Below are 14,263 nucleotides of genomic sequence, written 5' to 3' on the forward strand. Positions count from 1 at the left end.
ATTTCTTATAAACGATTCTTCGATGTGAGCGTCGATTCTCTACTCATTGTGCTGGAGTAAATGATGTTAATATTTGATTCTGCACTGAAAACTGTGCCGCAGAGACAACCTCTTATCTCTCTAAATCATTTTCCAAGTTGTCTGCATCTGTTATATTCTCTACTCTGAAAAGCCTGAGCTGCAAATATCCTTGGGTCTATTTTCAAAATCTTCCATTGTTTGTTTTTTCCGTGTGGCTTTTGACAAGTGACTTAACTTTCAAGTACCCTAGTTCCCTCAATCCTAAAACATAGGAAATATTCTTGTCTGACAGTTATGTAAAACTAATTAATTACCATGGTTTGGAGACTATGGTTTTTGAAATAAAAACCACACCAAATTTCTAAGACTAAAAATTAAATGGAATTCGGATCAGCAGAGTAAGATGACTGATTTTTAAAGAGAGCTAAAAATTCCATTACTTTTGTTCAAAACAAACCACTTTTAATACTTTTGATAGTTTATTTCTTAAAAATCACAGCAAAAAAACCAGCAGCACTAGATGTCTATTTTTGGTGTTAATACTAACAAGAGAAAGCAAAGAGTAAATAATTTTTAAAATACTTTAGTTATATCAAATATTTTTATCCAATTATAATATGCTATTTTATTTTTGTAGGATTTTGAAAACATTTAGTTATCCTTTTCCCGCATTGTGTGAAACATCGTTTGCTTATTTTCAAAATGAAAATAAATTATGCATTCAAATCTATTTTAATGTTTTCTCTAGCTCTAGTTACTATATTAAAATAAATTATACTAAGCAATCAAATGCCCATATTAATTGACTACATCTATACAATTATTTTGTTTTCTGGGATGCTCCTAATATAATCAGGAGGATTAAAAATAAATTACTTTTATTTTTTGAAACATAGGGTGAGAAAACATTGTTTCAGTTTTTTTCATTCTTAAAGATATTTTTCTCCTTAAGGAATTGACAGAACTTACCTTACTTTTATACCTCTGATCTCCCAGTTTTAACTGGACAAACATCTCTGTCATGCTTCCTCCTGAGACATTCTTCCCTTCCAACAAAGTTATACTTATAATGCCGTTCCAGAGTTGGTTCTTTTTCAAGGACTCTGAGAGCCGTAGGTTGCGTATCAGAGAGGACTAATACAAAAAATAAAGATGACATATCAACTTGCTGATAATTCTTGAGTGTGAATTTGGTGATCACAGGAATTCCAGCTTTCAATATTTGGTTATAAATAGCACTCTCTGCCTGGTGAAAGCATTATTATTCTTCACTGGTTTTGCAAACCTGCAATCACAGTCACCCGATTTCCTTCCTAAGCATTGGACTTGTAACAATATAGCGAAGGATGGATATGAGCAACACTTGCATTTGGCACTGGCCTGTACTCCCACCCAGACACGCTCTTTGGTAGGAATCCTTCAACTGGCCCTTGGCTATTTTAATAGTGGGAAAGGAAGAAAGGCATTCTGGGAAACAGAGATATAAGAATAAGGCATTGCTTTGCAGGGAAACAAAATACCTCTGGGCATTTAGAAATAACGGTTTTGAATTTTGGTTTGCATTATCCTTCACACTTGAATCTGCCCCCACTTCCCTTTATTCCTTGGGCTCCTACTGAAACGCCCAGCACCACAGTGAGATTCACAACTCCCGATACAGCCTTATAATCAGCTAGCCAGTCAAATGATCTTTGCAGATCTTGGGGGAGGGGAAGGATGTACAAAGTACATAGCACAGTGCCTGAAACCCAGTAGGGGTTCAGTAACTGTTAACTTATTTTTTTTCCTTTTCTAAATTATATTACTCACGCACACTCACACACATCTTAAACAGAATATAGACAAAGGCCAACATCTCCTATTATTAAATTATAAAGAGGACAAGCACATCTTTTTTTTTTTTTTTTTTTTGTGTGAGGGAGATCAGCCCTGAGCTAACATCCGTGCTAATCCTTCTCTTTTTGCTGAGGAAAACCGGCTCTGAGCTAACATCTACTGCCAATCCTCCTCCTTTTTTTTTTCCCCCAAAGCCTCAGTAGATAGTTGTATGTCATAGTTGCACATCCTTCTAGTTGCTGTATGTGGGACGCGGCCTCAGCGCACGCCCGGGATCCGAACCCAGGCCGCCAGTAGCGGAGCGCACGCACTTAACCGCTAAGCCACAGGGCGGGCCTGAGGACAAGCACATCTTATTTTTAATTTCCATTATGTAAATTTTCAAACATACACAATGATAGAATAGTATAATAATTCTCCATGTACTTATTCACCAGATTCAATATTTTGCCAATTTTATTTCATCTATCCCTTCACTATTTTTTTCTGGCTGAAATATGTGAAAGCAAAATACATATTTGTTTTTACATAAGCACCATGCCATGATCACACTCAACAAAAGTAACCATAATTCCCTAATACTGTTAAATACCCAGCACACATTCATGTTTCCCTGAAGGTTTCAACAATGTCTTTTTATGGTTAGTTTATCTGAGTGAGGATCCCCACATGATCCACACGCTGCATTTAGTTGGTGGAGTTCATTTACGTTCTCCATTCAGTAAGTGAAATGGCACAAGCATGGACTGCTTTATTTGAAGGAGAAATAAATGGACTGAAGAATGTAAATGGCGTTGAGTATCATAGCAAAGCAATGAATTTCTAACACTATATATTCATTCCTGTCATCTGCTCAATATATCTTTGAGATCATTTAGACACCAATTTGCTCGGACACCAGTCACAATTTATCACAACAAATGGTGTGTCAGTACCATATTAATTATATACCAGCTTACCTCACCCAACACACGTCGCTCCACCACTCTTAATAAATGACGCAACAATGCCACACCAAGCATTTGGCTGATCATTTTAGGGTTGATTGTACCTTAAGCAAAATAGACTTAAGGAAATCTATACTCTCAAACTTTATATTTGTGTTACTTTTCTCTTGAAATGCACACACACACACACACTCACACACAGGGATTTTGGAGATGCTGAGACAGAACAGGGAAAGCAGATGGGAAAAGAATTAATTAAAAAAAAAAAAAACACCTCTCCTCTGGAGAACATGAACAATTCTTTCTTAGCTTCTATTTACAGTTGGGTTGTGGATAGAATACATTCAATAATGAAGGTTTACGAAATAAAGTTAAGCAATTTTATATTTGTTAAAAACAACACACACCGTCACAATTTATAGATAAACAGACACATAAATATATATGTTTATGTGTTTATATGTGTGCATAAAGATGTAGATACACAATACATTTTATAGCTTATTAAGTATACGGGCTGAAAACTTCTTTCTTTAAAAAGAAAATGAGATTTTGATTCATACATCCTGCTGCAATTTCCTTTTTTATTTTTTTCTCCTTAAAGTTTGACTTGCCAACCAACAAGCTAAAGCATGACCTGTCCCATGGCCATGCTTCAAAGTTCCGACAGATATATTCCTCCCTAAACACTGCAACTATTTCAAAATCCTCTTTATAAAGAAGGGAGTAATGTCCACAAGGGATCAAAGGGCATCCTACAGTCTGGCAATTGCCTAAGAAAAATGGCAGTGCTTCCATGAAATATGCCCTAAAATAATTTTGCAGCTTGGTATGTCCTAATTTCAAATTGGATGTTTATCTTGGAAAGGCTTCTATCTAACTTGTCCATAAAACAGCCCCACTTAGCTCTATGAGCTCTGTGAAAATGGAATCCAAAGCTGGTTATTAAGGGGGCCTAGAGATAGGTTCCATATGGCGGAACAGCATGGGAGGGCGAGGCGAAGGCCTACATCAGGCGAGGCTTGGCTGGAGCTCCTGATCTATCCACGGACACTCGTTGCATTACACCACAACATCTGGATTATTGCTTGTAATGTCCCTGGGAAATATCCACTTTCCATCAAAGCCTTTATCTATCACAGTCGGACTTTGAACATTTTAGTATTTAACGCAGTCATATTTGATGTGATGGACCTGCTCTTTGCTGTTCAAGATTTCTTTTTTCCCCTTACTAAAGGGAGGGTAGGAAAAGAGAAGTATTTATTGCAGAGTTCACAGATAGAAAAGAACAGAAGACCTTGATTCCACTTATTTCATCCTAAATATTTCTGCAAAATCCACTATAAGGTTATGTCCAAATAAAGTTTCACCTGTGAGCAACAGATTCTGGGGTATGTGTATGTGCTTTAAAGAAGTTTCCTAATTACTTTAACATTTCTCTTCCAGCCTTGAGACTTGTGATGAGGCTTAACAGCAGAGTCTGTGGTTTGGGGCAGCATCTGGGCCATCCTGCATGTCCTCTGATGCAGAGCTGGGCTCTCAAAATCTTTTGTCCTCTTTGAACACTCCCTTTCTCCCTACAATAAATCGACTCCTCTGCACTCACTCTGTTAGCTCAATAGCTCAGGTTTTCATGTCTGTGCCGGAGCCTGTAAGTGAAATTTGTCATCTTAATGCAGCTTGGAATGTGAAAGGAGAGAAGGAAATGACCCATCAAAGGAGAAGGCCACCCCACCTGAGCTGAAACAAACACTGGGAGAGAGAGCAAAGTTTCTGGGTCTTGACCCTAATTTCTCAGCAGACATAATGGATGAAATATAGTACATCAGGGTTTTGTTATTTTTCTCCTTCCTCCCAAAGGGTCAGAACCTTTTACTATTTCTCTGTTGAGTCATTCATAGGCTCTCTCTTCCTTACCCCCAGCCCAGCAAATCCACACCCATTCTTCTAAACAGAAAGAGTGACTTCCACCTAAAACCCACCAGTGAGTTATTGCTAGAGAAAACAAGGTGTGATAGTTAACTTAGAAACATATTGACTTGCATAAAAATGAAACAGCTTCAAAAACACTCATTTATTTCTGGGTCTTGAAAATCCCACAGACAAGGAAGGAAGGGAAGAAAGGGAGAGAGATTCAAAGCATAAGCAAGCCGTGGAACTCCTGCTCACTTCCAACAGGTGGACAATTCTCAAGAGTTTTTGATCTAGGAAAAGACTCTCAAAACAGTGAAGAGATTGTCATTCCTGGGACACATAAAATGGAATACAGCTTGGCAACATGCATTATTTGAGGATTTTGGCCAAGTGGCATGCTGGGAAGACGGCGATGTGGACTCCAGTATCCCGCTTCCTTGGCGTGGCTGCAAAGGAAAACCCAGGGATGATGGACGTGTCAGCTCAGTGCCTCTTATCTGTCCCAAGCCAGGAAGAGCGGCAGAAAGGTCAGGAGTAAAGAAAGATCCTGAAAAGAGGGCATGGAGTCCAAGAGCTGGGGCCGCAGCCTGCGGTCATCAAAAGCAATGTTATATTTAGCTGTGCCACAGTCCAGAACTGACCATGCTGACCAATGCCATGGGGTAATTATTCAAAGTACTCCCCTGGGTGTACAAAATACCAAAAAATAAAAAAGGATGAAAATTAAAAAGACGGGAAGTGAAAAAAGTTTTTCACCAGATTTTTCTAGCAGGGCATACCTACTAGGTCCTCAGATACTTTTTATATCATCTCAGTTACAGAAGTATAAAAATATGTATTCCAATGTTGCCAATGCATCTTATTTTGACTCTCATTAATTATTTTTCCTAAGTCATTGTGAGAAAGTAGGCAGTCAATGGAAACAAATGCATGAAAAAAACACTAACTCTGTAGGCAAAATAAATAGTAAAGCAAGATTCCAAACTATGTTGGCACCACTAAGAAAAGCTAAGGGAGAACATTCGGTCTATAAAAGGTTTCCCTGAAATATTCCTTTCAAGCTTTTTCAACATGTAAAACTACTGCTCATTGTCAACAGCTTTTATAGCGTGACATGAGAAGATCCATACATTCATGCAACAGGCTCCCAGAAAAGCTCCTCTCAGCAGCTCCTTATATCATCTGAAGGGAATCCTGAGGCATAAATCCTCCTGGAACTACACAGAAATCCCTGCATAAGGATAGAAAGAAAGCCTTTTAAATTTCCCACATGGACATGGACAAGGAAGATGAGATTTATATTTGTAGACAAAAACTATATCACAGCCCCAAGGATGTGAATGACCTGTGTGTACAAAGACATTAGCTATAAAAATTTTATATTAAATTTGAATGTTTTGATTATGTGGAGATATCATCGTTCAATTTTGGACTTTATTAAAAATAAAAATTAGATTAAGAGAAAATTTTTAAAAAATTCATAAAGTCTATAAATACCCAATGACTCTCAGGGTTTAGGACCCAGGGAACGAAAATACTTCTAATGCATTTACTACTTACTACTATTTTAAAAAATAAAAGAAAAAAAATGAATGCCATGTGATGCCATGTGATTCAACAGGATTTTCTCTTACACCTTGACTTCTGGAAGCTCACAGTTAAATGTTGTGCTCATATACAATAATATTCTTCATCTAGTATTTCTTGATTCATTGTGTCATCCTACTGGCCTTCACTTGTGTGTCCCATATTTCTGTGTCTCTCTTTCACTTCAAATACTCCAAGAGCAGGGCCAGCCCGGCAGCGTAGTGGTTACGTTCGGCGCCCTGTGCTTCAACAGCCCAGGTTCACAGGTTTGGATCCTGGGCGCAGACCTACACCACTCATCAAGCCATGCTGTGGTGGTGTCCCACATACAAAATAGAGGAATACTGGCACAGAGGCTAGCTCAGGGACAGTTTTCCTCACCACAAAAAAAAAAAAAAACACCACACTTGAAGGACACCCTGTCCAGGACTGCAACTACACAGGCCAGTGAGGCACTCACTCTCAGGCTTCTGCAAGGGCAGGGCTGGCCCCTGAGGCTGGGTGTCTTCTGATGTTTTGCACTCTGGGCACCTCGCTTGCCTCACCCCAATCCCAGCCTTACCTGAGATTTAGCAGCACTGGCTACTGGCCTACAAGGCCTGCCCTTCTTCCCTCTCTACCTTCATCTCACACCCCTCCCAGCATCCCACATCATACCCTAGTCCACACCAGTGGTGCGCAAACATGAATGGGTGTCAGAATCACCTGGAAGGCTTGCTAAAAGATTGCTGGGCCCCATCCCCAGAATTTCTGATTCAAGAGGTCTGAAATGGGGGCCAAGAATTTGCATTTCTAACAATTTCCAGGTGATGCTCATGCTGCTCATCCAGGGGATCCATTTTGAAAACCAAATTGTTTGGATCCCAATAATGAATAGGTTGGAGTGCTGACCATGCACATTATCTTATACTAATTCACTTCCTCCTCCTTCTCATTTGGTAGGATTCATTCCGGTCTTCTTTCTCTGAAAGCTTTCTCTGTCCCCAGCACTCAAACACCTCGCCCACCTGCAAGGCGAGGACAAGGGTCTAACTGTACCTTCTGAACATCCCCACCTCTGTACTCTCATCTCTCCTACTAACTCATCAGTTCTAACGGCCAAGTCTTATCCATCTTCAAATTCCCAGGACAGTATTCCTGCCAATAGAGTACGTGCTCAGTGAGAGGTTTTTGGCCAAAACTGTTCTAATATCACTGATAGGAGCGATTTGATGAAAACTCAGGTTTGAGAGTTCCAATAAACTCATGGCCTTCCCTGAGCATGACTGAGGCCCCAAGAAATGAGGGAAGCCTCCAGAGGTCATTTTGCCCAGGGTAACGCTGACCTAGACTTCATAACAAGGCAGCAGAGGCACTGGGGTTAGGATTTTCAGCAGTGGGCCCGTGCAGTGCCATTTCTAGACAGATCAATAGATAGACAGGCAGATACAGACAGACATATAGACAGACAAATAAATGAGATAGATTAGATTAGATATATAGATAGATACAGACAAATATATAGACAGACAAATAAATTAGGTAGATTAAATGAGATATATAAACAGAGAGAGACAGATAGGCATATAGATATATAGATATATACGGCTGTTTTGGGTATGCAATTTTCCAATCCTTTGAGTTTAACCAAGAAAATAAAAAGCTAAAAAGTGTTACTATGGGTGGGCATATGAGTTCAGTTAAGAATGTATGAAAATGAAAAAGAACAAAACAAACAAGAAGTGCTCTATTGATTGGGAGAGTGTGGCAGGCACAACACTCTCCCTTTGGTTGAAAATGAACCACACGTCTGGCAAAAGGCTTTTGCTTGTATTACTTCCTGGGCCTACACAGAAGCGAGGGATGTGATTCCAACAGAGGAAGAGGTGCAGTTACACAGGGCACCGACCGACCAAGTAGGAAGAGAGGCGTCCGTGCCAGTTTGAACAGCTCTTTCACAACCCAAAACTATACAGCTAGACAAAACGATCATCTAAACTTCCTCCTGGTTCTCCCCTGGGCTCTGGTCACAGAGCAGGTCATGACAGACAGGTAGAGAGAGAGAGAGAGAGAGAGAGCAAGAGCTTCCTTCCAACTTCTCTGACTGTCCTCTTACAATTTAAGTTCCCCCACATTAAACTAGCCTTGTGGCAAGACACCTGCCAGAAACTAAGCATGTTAAAACCATGCTTTGCGAGCCACCAGAGTCCGAGCCCTTAGCAAAATAATAAAGCCTCTAAACAGACTGTCTGCCAAGTGCTTAACCCTGCACTGAGGTCTTAAGTGAACCAGTGTTCAGAAGCAAAATTGATATCGTCAACCTGTAGGACCGAGTCAAAGGCAAAAGGAGAACCGTAATAACATTGGCCAAGACTTCTCAGATTCCACTCATCTGGTCAGGCAGCTAACCCAGAGTCGGTCACTCCAGGACGGGAGGATATCGGAGGGGTCAGAACTGAAAGAGGTGCCACATCATGCCACAGCAAGACAGCACGCCCCACCAAATAGTCACAACACCCAACCAATACCCTGTCACACGGGCTGCTGTGCCATGAGTCTGGGGTCTGCAGACTTCAAAAAGCCAAAGTGGAAAAACAAGCAGAGCCAGGAGGGGCTGGTCCACACAATAGGACAGCTCTCGGGGTTCAAGGCCAACCTAAGGAAAACATTGCTCCCGATTCCGCCTTTCTGAGAGGCTGACTGCCTGCTGTATGTCCTAGACGTCAGGCAGATAGAAACAGAGGGACAGACAGAGCGAGAGGAAAAAAGAGAAAGTAGAAAAGGAGAAAGAAGACAAGGAAGGGCATGACCTAAATACATGCACAGCCCTCACCATGTAATTCACGATTCTTACAAAGAATGCCACTAAAGAAACTATCAAAAAGAGCCAAAAGCAGGGCAGGTCCCGTGGCGTAGCAGTTAAGTGCTCCCGCTCTGCTGCTGGCGGCCCGGGTTCGGATCCCGGGCGCGCACCAATGCACCGCTTCTCCGGCCATGCTGTGGCAGCGTCCCATATAAAGTGGAGGAAGATGTTAGCCCAGGGCCAGTCTTCCTCAGCAAAAAGAGGAGGATTGGCATGGATGTTAGCTCAGGGCCGATCTTCCTCACACACACACAAAAAAAAGAGCCAAAAGCAAGGGCTTAGCCTCTATATTTTGTTTCAGAATCCACCAGGAAAAGAAAACCATTCCAGGTATTGAAAACAGAGGGATCTATAATGCAGACAACTGGTTTCACAGGTGAGGGAATTGCTGAGAGACCAAACAGAGAATACAGAGAAAAACCTAAGGAAAGCAAGAGTATGAAGCTGCTAAAACTCTTAGGCTAGAGCAGAGGACAGCAAACTTCTCATGTAAAGGTCCAGACAGTATTTAGTATTGTGGCCCATAAGGTCTCTGTTCCAACTACTCTACTCTGCCACTGTCAGCCAGAGACAATTTATACACGAATGTGTATGGCTATGTTCCAATAAAGCTTTATTTGCAAAAACAGACAAAGAGCTGGATTTCGCCCTCAGGTGAAGTTCGACAACCCCTGGGCTACAGAGACAAAAAGAGTAAATACTGGGGTCAGGATCACCTGACAGAAGCTGAAACCACAGCAGGGCGGACTAATGGAAGATGCAAAATGCAGTGCGTGTCTGAGACACCATGGGAGCGAAGGAGAGGGGAGAAACAGCCTGGCTTCTCCCTTGTCCTGCCCTGTAGTGTCCTGCCAAGTCCACTCATGGTATAAAGCCAGCTGGAGGCCACCCGAGAGGGGGACGTAGAAAATGTATCCTGCAGTGATCAGCCCCTGCAATAACAGAGAGGAACACAGAAAAAAGAATACGAGGCCAAACAGGCAAAAAATTGGCACCACTAGTCAACTAATTCCATACAGAAAAAAATATCACACTAGTATGTGATGTGTCTCACCTTAGATCACTGACATATAAATGCATGAAACAGTGGGTCACATGAGAGTGATGTAAGAATATACACTTATCTCACTGCAAATTCATCTAAAGTAAGGGAAATCCATAACTAAAAGGGTACTGTGGTCAACCAGAGCACCTGTACAGACACAAATGAAAGTAGGGGTGTGTGTGTGCGCACACAGAATTTCTGAATACAATCAGTGATTCATCAATTCCATGTTTTATCACTGCGTTTTTTTTCCATTAGACTATTTGATATAAGAGAAGTAATTCTGTTAATTTTCTATCTCTATAACTATTACATACATTAGAAAGGCAGAAGGAAGGTTTGGAAATAGATCTGTTTACAGCAAAGATTATGTATAATATGTATCCAAAAAGAACTATCTGATTCAGGCCCTACTCAATTAAATTCTCAATGCTCATTTTAAAATGCTCATCAGAAGGTAAACAAAAGCTTTTGGATGAAACCAAAATCTATTTTTAAAGGCAATCTCTACATATTTACTGTATTAAAATCCAGGTCAGTATAGTAAGGAAGCACTTTAGAAGACAGTCCACAAAGACTGTGCCATTCTGGACCCCTTTGAATGATGCAAAATTATAAATGTATGGGTTTAAGAAGCAATTATCTAAACAAAGCTAAGTTACTATAACAATGAGATTGAGGTGAAAAAGTCAATGACATCTTATAGGTAATACTTTTCTTAGGACCAGTAAAATTTTAGACACTCATAGCTAAGTAATCTTCTTTATGTCAAACTTCTGTTACCTAACTTTTAAATATAATATGGAAATCCTAAAAAAGAAGCTTATGGTTTAAAAATACCAAGATAGGTTGATCAGGGTATTTTAACTACTTTTACAGAGGGTTAATCACAGCGTCTATAGATTTTCCACGTGACTCATTTCCATAAGCCATATTAGAAATTCTCTCACTTTTCTCTCCAAACCTGCGAACCCTAGCAAAAAGTCAACCCAACAATTGAAATTATTCAACAATATATAAACTGCATCTCTCATATAAGATCACAAATAGCTTTCAATGAGCTCTATTCATGTAAGGTTTGATTAAACATAGGTACTAGGTTTGGGCATTTATTAAGTCTCTGAGCCCAGTGCACTTAAGTCAAAATTCTAGAAAGTACCATGATAGGGAAAAAAGAAGATAGCAGCTTAGCAGTAAGACACAACTCCACAATATAGATATAAATACTGCTCTCCAGGATCCTCTGTTCCTTTCATATTTTTGATATCTTTATCCAGGCCGTCAACATTTTTTCTCTCCCTCTTCATGCCTTTGGCCATTCTTCTATAACCTTGCCTGTCCTCCCTGGACTCCAATATTCCCCAAGCTCACAATTTTTCTTTCTAGCCTTTATGTTCTTCCACAAACTGCCAGCGCTCTTCCACAGGCCGGAGCTCCCTAACTAAAGATGGTTATTGATGTACAGTACCAGTGTTTTAGTGCAGCAGCAGAATCAATAAACGAGAAAATACTGCTTTGTCAGGTTTCACCAAAGCATGCTGGGAAACTTTACTGCTTCAGATGGTTACAGAAACTCTTAATATGGGAGAGCGAGAGCTGGGCTCCCTTCTGTGGCAAGAAATGATGTTCTTCTACCCTCTAGTGACTATAAAGGAATAAGACAAAAGTTGGAGGAATTTTTGAGACAGCCTCACATTTTATTTATTGTCTCTCAATTTTATTTCTAAAAAGAACCAGAGTCTTGGAAACCAAGTGAACTGGTAGGATAACAAGACACCTTATCCTGGTTATTTTTAAAGTGTTCAAAATGCAAAGGATATACATTTTAGTAAGAGTCAGAACTTTGATTCCTTTGTATTTTAAAAAGCAAGGTTTGGAAAGTCTGCCTTTCTTCCAAAACGCCTTTGGGCTAGTCAGGTTACGAATCTTGTTCTCTCTCTCTTTCAAACATACACACACGCTCTTATACGCTGACAAAATCTTGGTTTCAATCTCCTTATTTTACGGAGAAGTAAACAAATGAAGTATCATGAAGTTAGAAATTAGAGCTGGCATATATTTGTGCACATATGTGTGTGTGTAAATAAATGCACATACAGAGATTGTCAACGAATCCTCCCCTCCATCCACACACACATCACGGTCACCTCCGCGTTGGTCATTTCTCTTTAAAAAGTAGCAGAGCTGCTTAATTAAGTTAAAAATATTCTTTTGTTTTTTTTTGCTTTATTTTTACACTAATTCTGACATTTAGCTACTTAGTTTACAATGTGCTAATTTAATAACCGGATAAATTAATAATGCATTCCTACCTTGGTACTCCTCTACTTTTTACAAACTGGAAAACAGTGCATAATTGCTTAAAAAGATACTAACAATGTAAAAAATCACCAGTATTTCATGAAGAAATCTTTTAACTAACTCACCAAAAAAGTAATAAATGGTAAAATAAAAGTAATATAAAAGAGATTTATAAAATACACCGTATATTCCTCTCAATTAATCTTTTTATTGCCCCTATAACACCAAAGCTAGTTTCCATCTAATGGTAAATAACTTCCTAAAGGACTAAATCTAACTGCACTACACTCCAAATAATCCAAGCTTAATGAAGTGTAACATTCTAATGTGGCCAGTACATATAAAATGTCACCACCAAACCAAGTGTAAGTTCAAACATCTGGCTGTGCCATTATTAAATGAAATTTTAAAAGGGAGGTTGTTTCCTTCCTATTCATAACAGCAGTAAGAGGAAAAGGAGGTTGTTAGATGCAAAGGTTGGATAATATCAATCATGTACATATCTGTGTTTGCTACAAAGGGGAACTTTTTAGCAAACGATGTAAAGAAAAGAAAACAGCTATATTTACCTTGCTGGCACTTAAACGCTTCCGATTTGACCAACGCTAAGGATTGTGTCCGTTGAATGGTGAAAAGGAGCAAAATGAAAGAAAAATAGAATCGTTAATGATATAATTATTATATTAGTTAGATGGTACAGACTACATTCAAACAACTAACACCCAAGTTCTCTGTAACCTGGTTACAGAGAAATCATGTTTGAACAAGAAAATAGTTAGAAAAATCACATTTCTGTGGTTGTGTTACATCGTTTTCTCACAGTATTCAATAACGAAAACACAAGGACATATGAATATTGCTCAGTCCTTAGAAATACATTTATGCTGTTAATTTAATTGCCTTAAAACACTATAATTTTACCTCTAAAAGCAAAGTGAAAAGGCAGATTTCTCCTACTTGAAATATTCAGAAAGGATTAAGAAAATGTTTAAGAAATTTAAGGACAATGTTAGTTCATGTTTAGGTTTCCATAGTTTTAGATACTAGAAAAATAACTCCATTTACCTCCACTGATTAAATCTCAATATTCAAAATAATAGGAAAAAAAATCTGAGTCATTCCTGCACAATTAAGAAAAATAGGCTAATACGGCACTGAGCAAGGGAAGAAAAAATTTTCTGAACAGCAAGTAACTTCACTGCTGTTCTCTTTTGATCTCTCATTTGTCATGCTAAGGCTGCTGAAATTCGTCTACAATTAAAATTCTCTCCTAGCAAAATCCTCTCATTACTCCTGTCACCGTCCAGTACTGCGAAGCTGTACTTTGGCTGGTTAACCAGCTAACTGGACGTTAAAACTTGGACAAATTTGGAAGATGACGATTCAATTATGAATCTAATTGAGCAGACCACATTTACTATTGTACTTAAGGAAAAAATACCTTTAGGCAAATGACCTATCCACTTTGCCAATATGTCTTCCCAACAAATTATAAAACAGAAAATAAACAGTCTTCGCAGGAAATCCACTTACAATCCAGTGACCAGCAACTGGAAACATTGGTACAGAAATCACTTGAAAATATTCTTCACTAAAAACACTTCCCTTGGTGAAATTGTGAGTTTAACATTTAGCACAGGACAGAGTTACAGATATCACAATCTGAGTATTAATATCAGTTCTTTTTGTATTTTCTCAACAACATATTGATAAATATTTTCACCCAAAACAACCACTCAAATTAATTACCATCTTATAGGTACACATGGC

The 14,263-nt window shown here is 39.2% G+C and overlaps 1 protein-coding gene across 4 annotated transcripts in view; it reads right to left on the reverse strand.

Moving 5' to 3' along the window:
* MCTP2 (multiple C2 and transmembrane domain containing 2) overlaps positions 1-14,263 on the reverse strand; it is a 232,977-nt gene that overhangs the window by 128,436 nt on the left and 90,278 nt on the right. For 3 of the 4 annotated variants that reach the window (XM_087428888.1, XM_087428886.1, XM_087428887.1), the window contains 2 exons: positions 13,063-13,098; positions 991-1,155 (listed from right to left, as the gene is read on the reverse strand). In XM_087428888.1, the coding sequence (XP_087285014.1) occupies positions 991-1,155; positions 13,063-13,098 (201 nt within the window). Of the gene's footprint in view, positions 1-990; positions 1,156-13,062; positions 13,099-14,263 lie in introns of those variants that run through there. The other variant, XM_087428889.1, reaches the window with a different exon arrangement.

Source organism: Ceratotherium simum, chromosome 3 (assembly GCF_057802395.1).
Source record: "Ceratotherium simum simum isolate JZ-2026a chromosome 3, ASM5780239v1, whole genome shotgun sequence".
Taxonomy (NCBI): domain Eukaryota; kingdom Metazoa; phylum Chordata; class Mammalia; order Perissodactyla; family Rhinocerotidae; genus Ceratotherium; species Ceratotherium simum.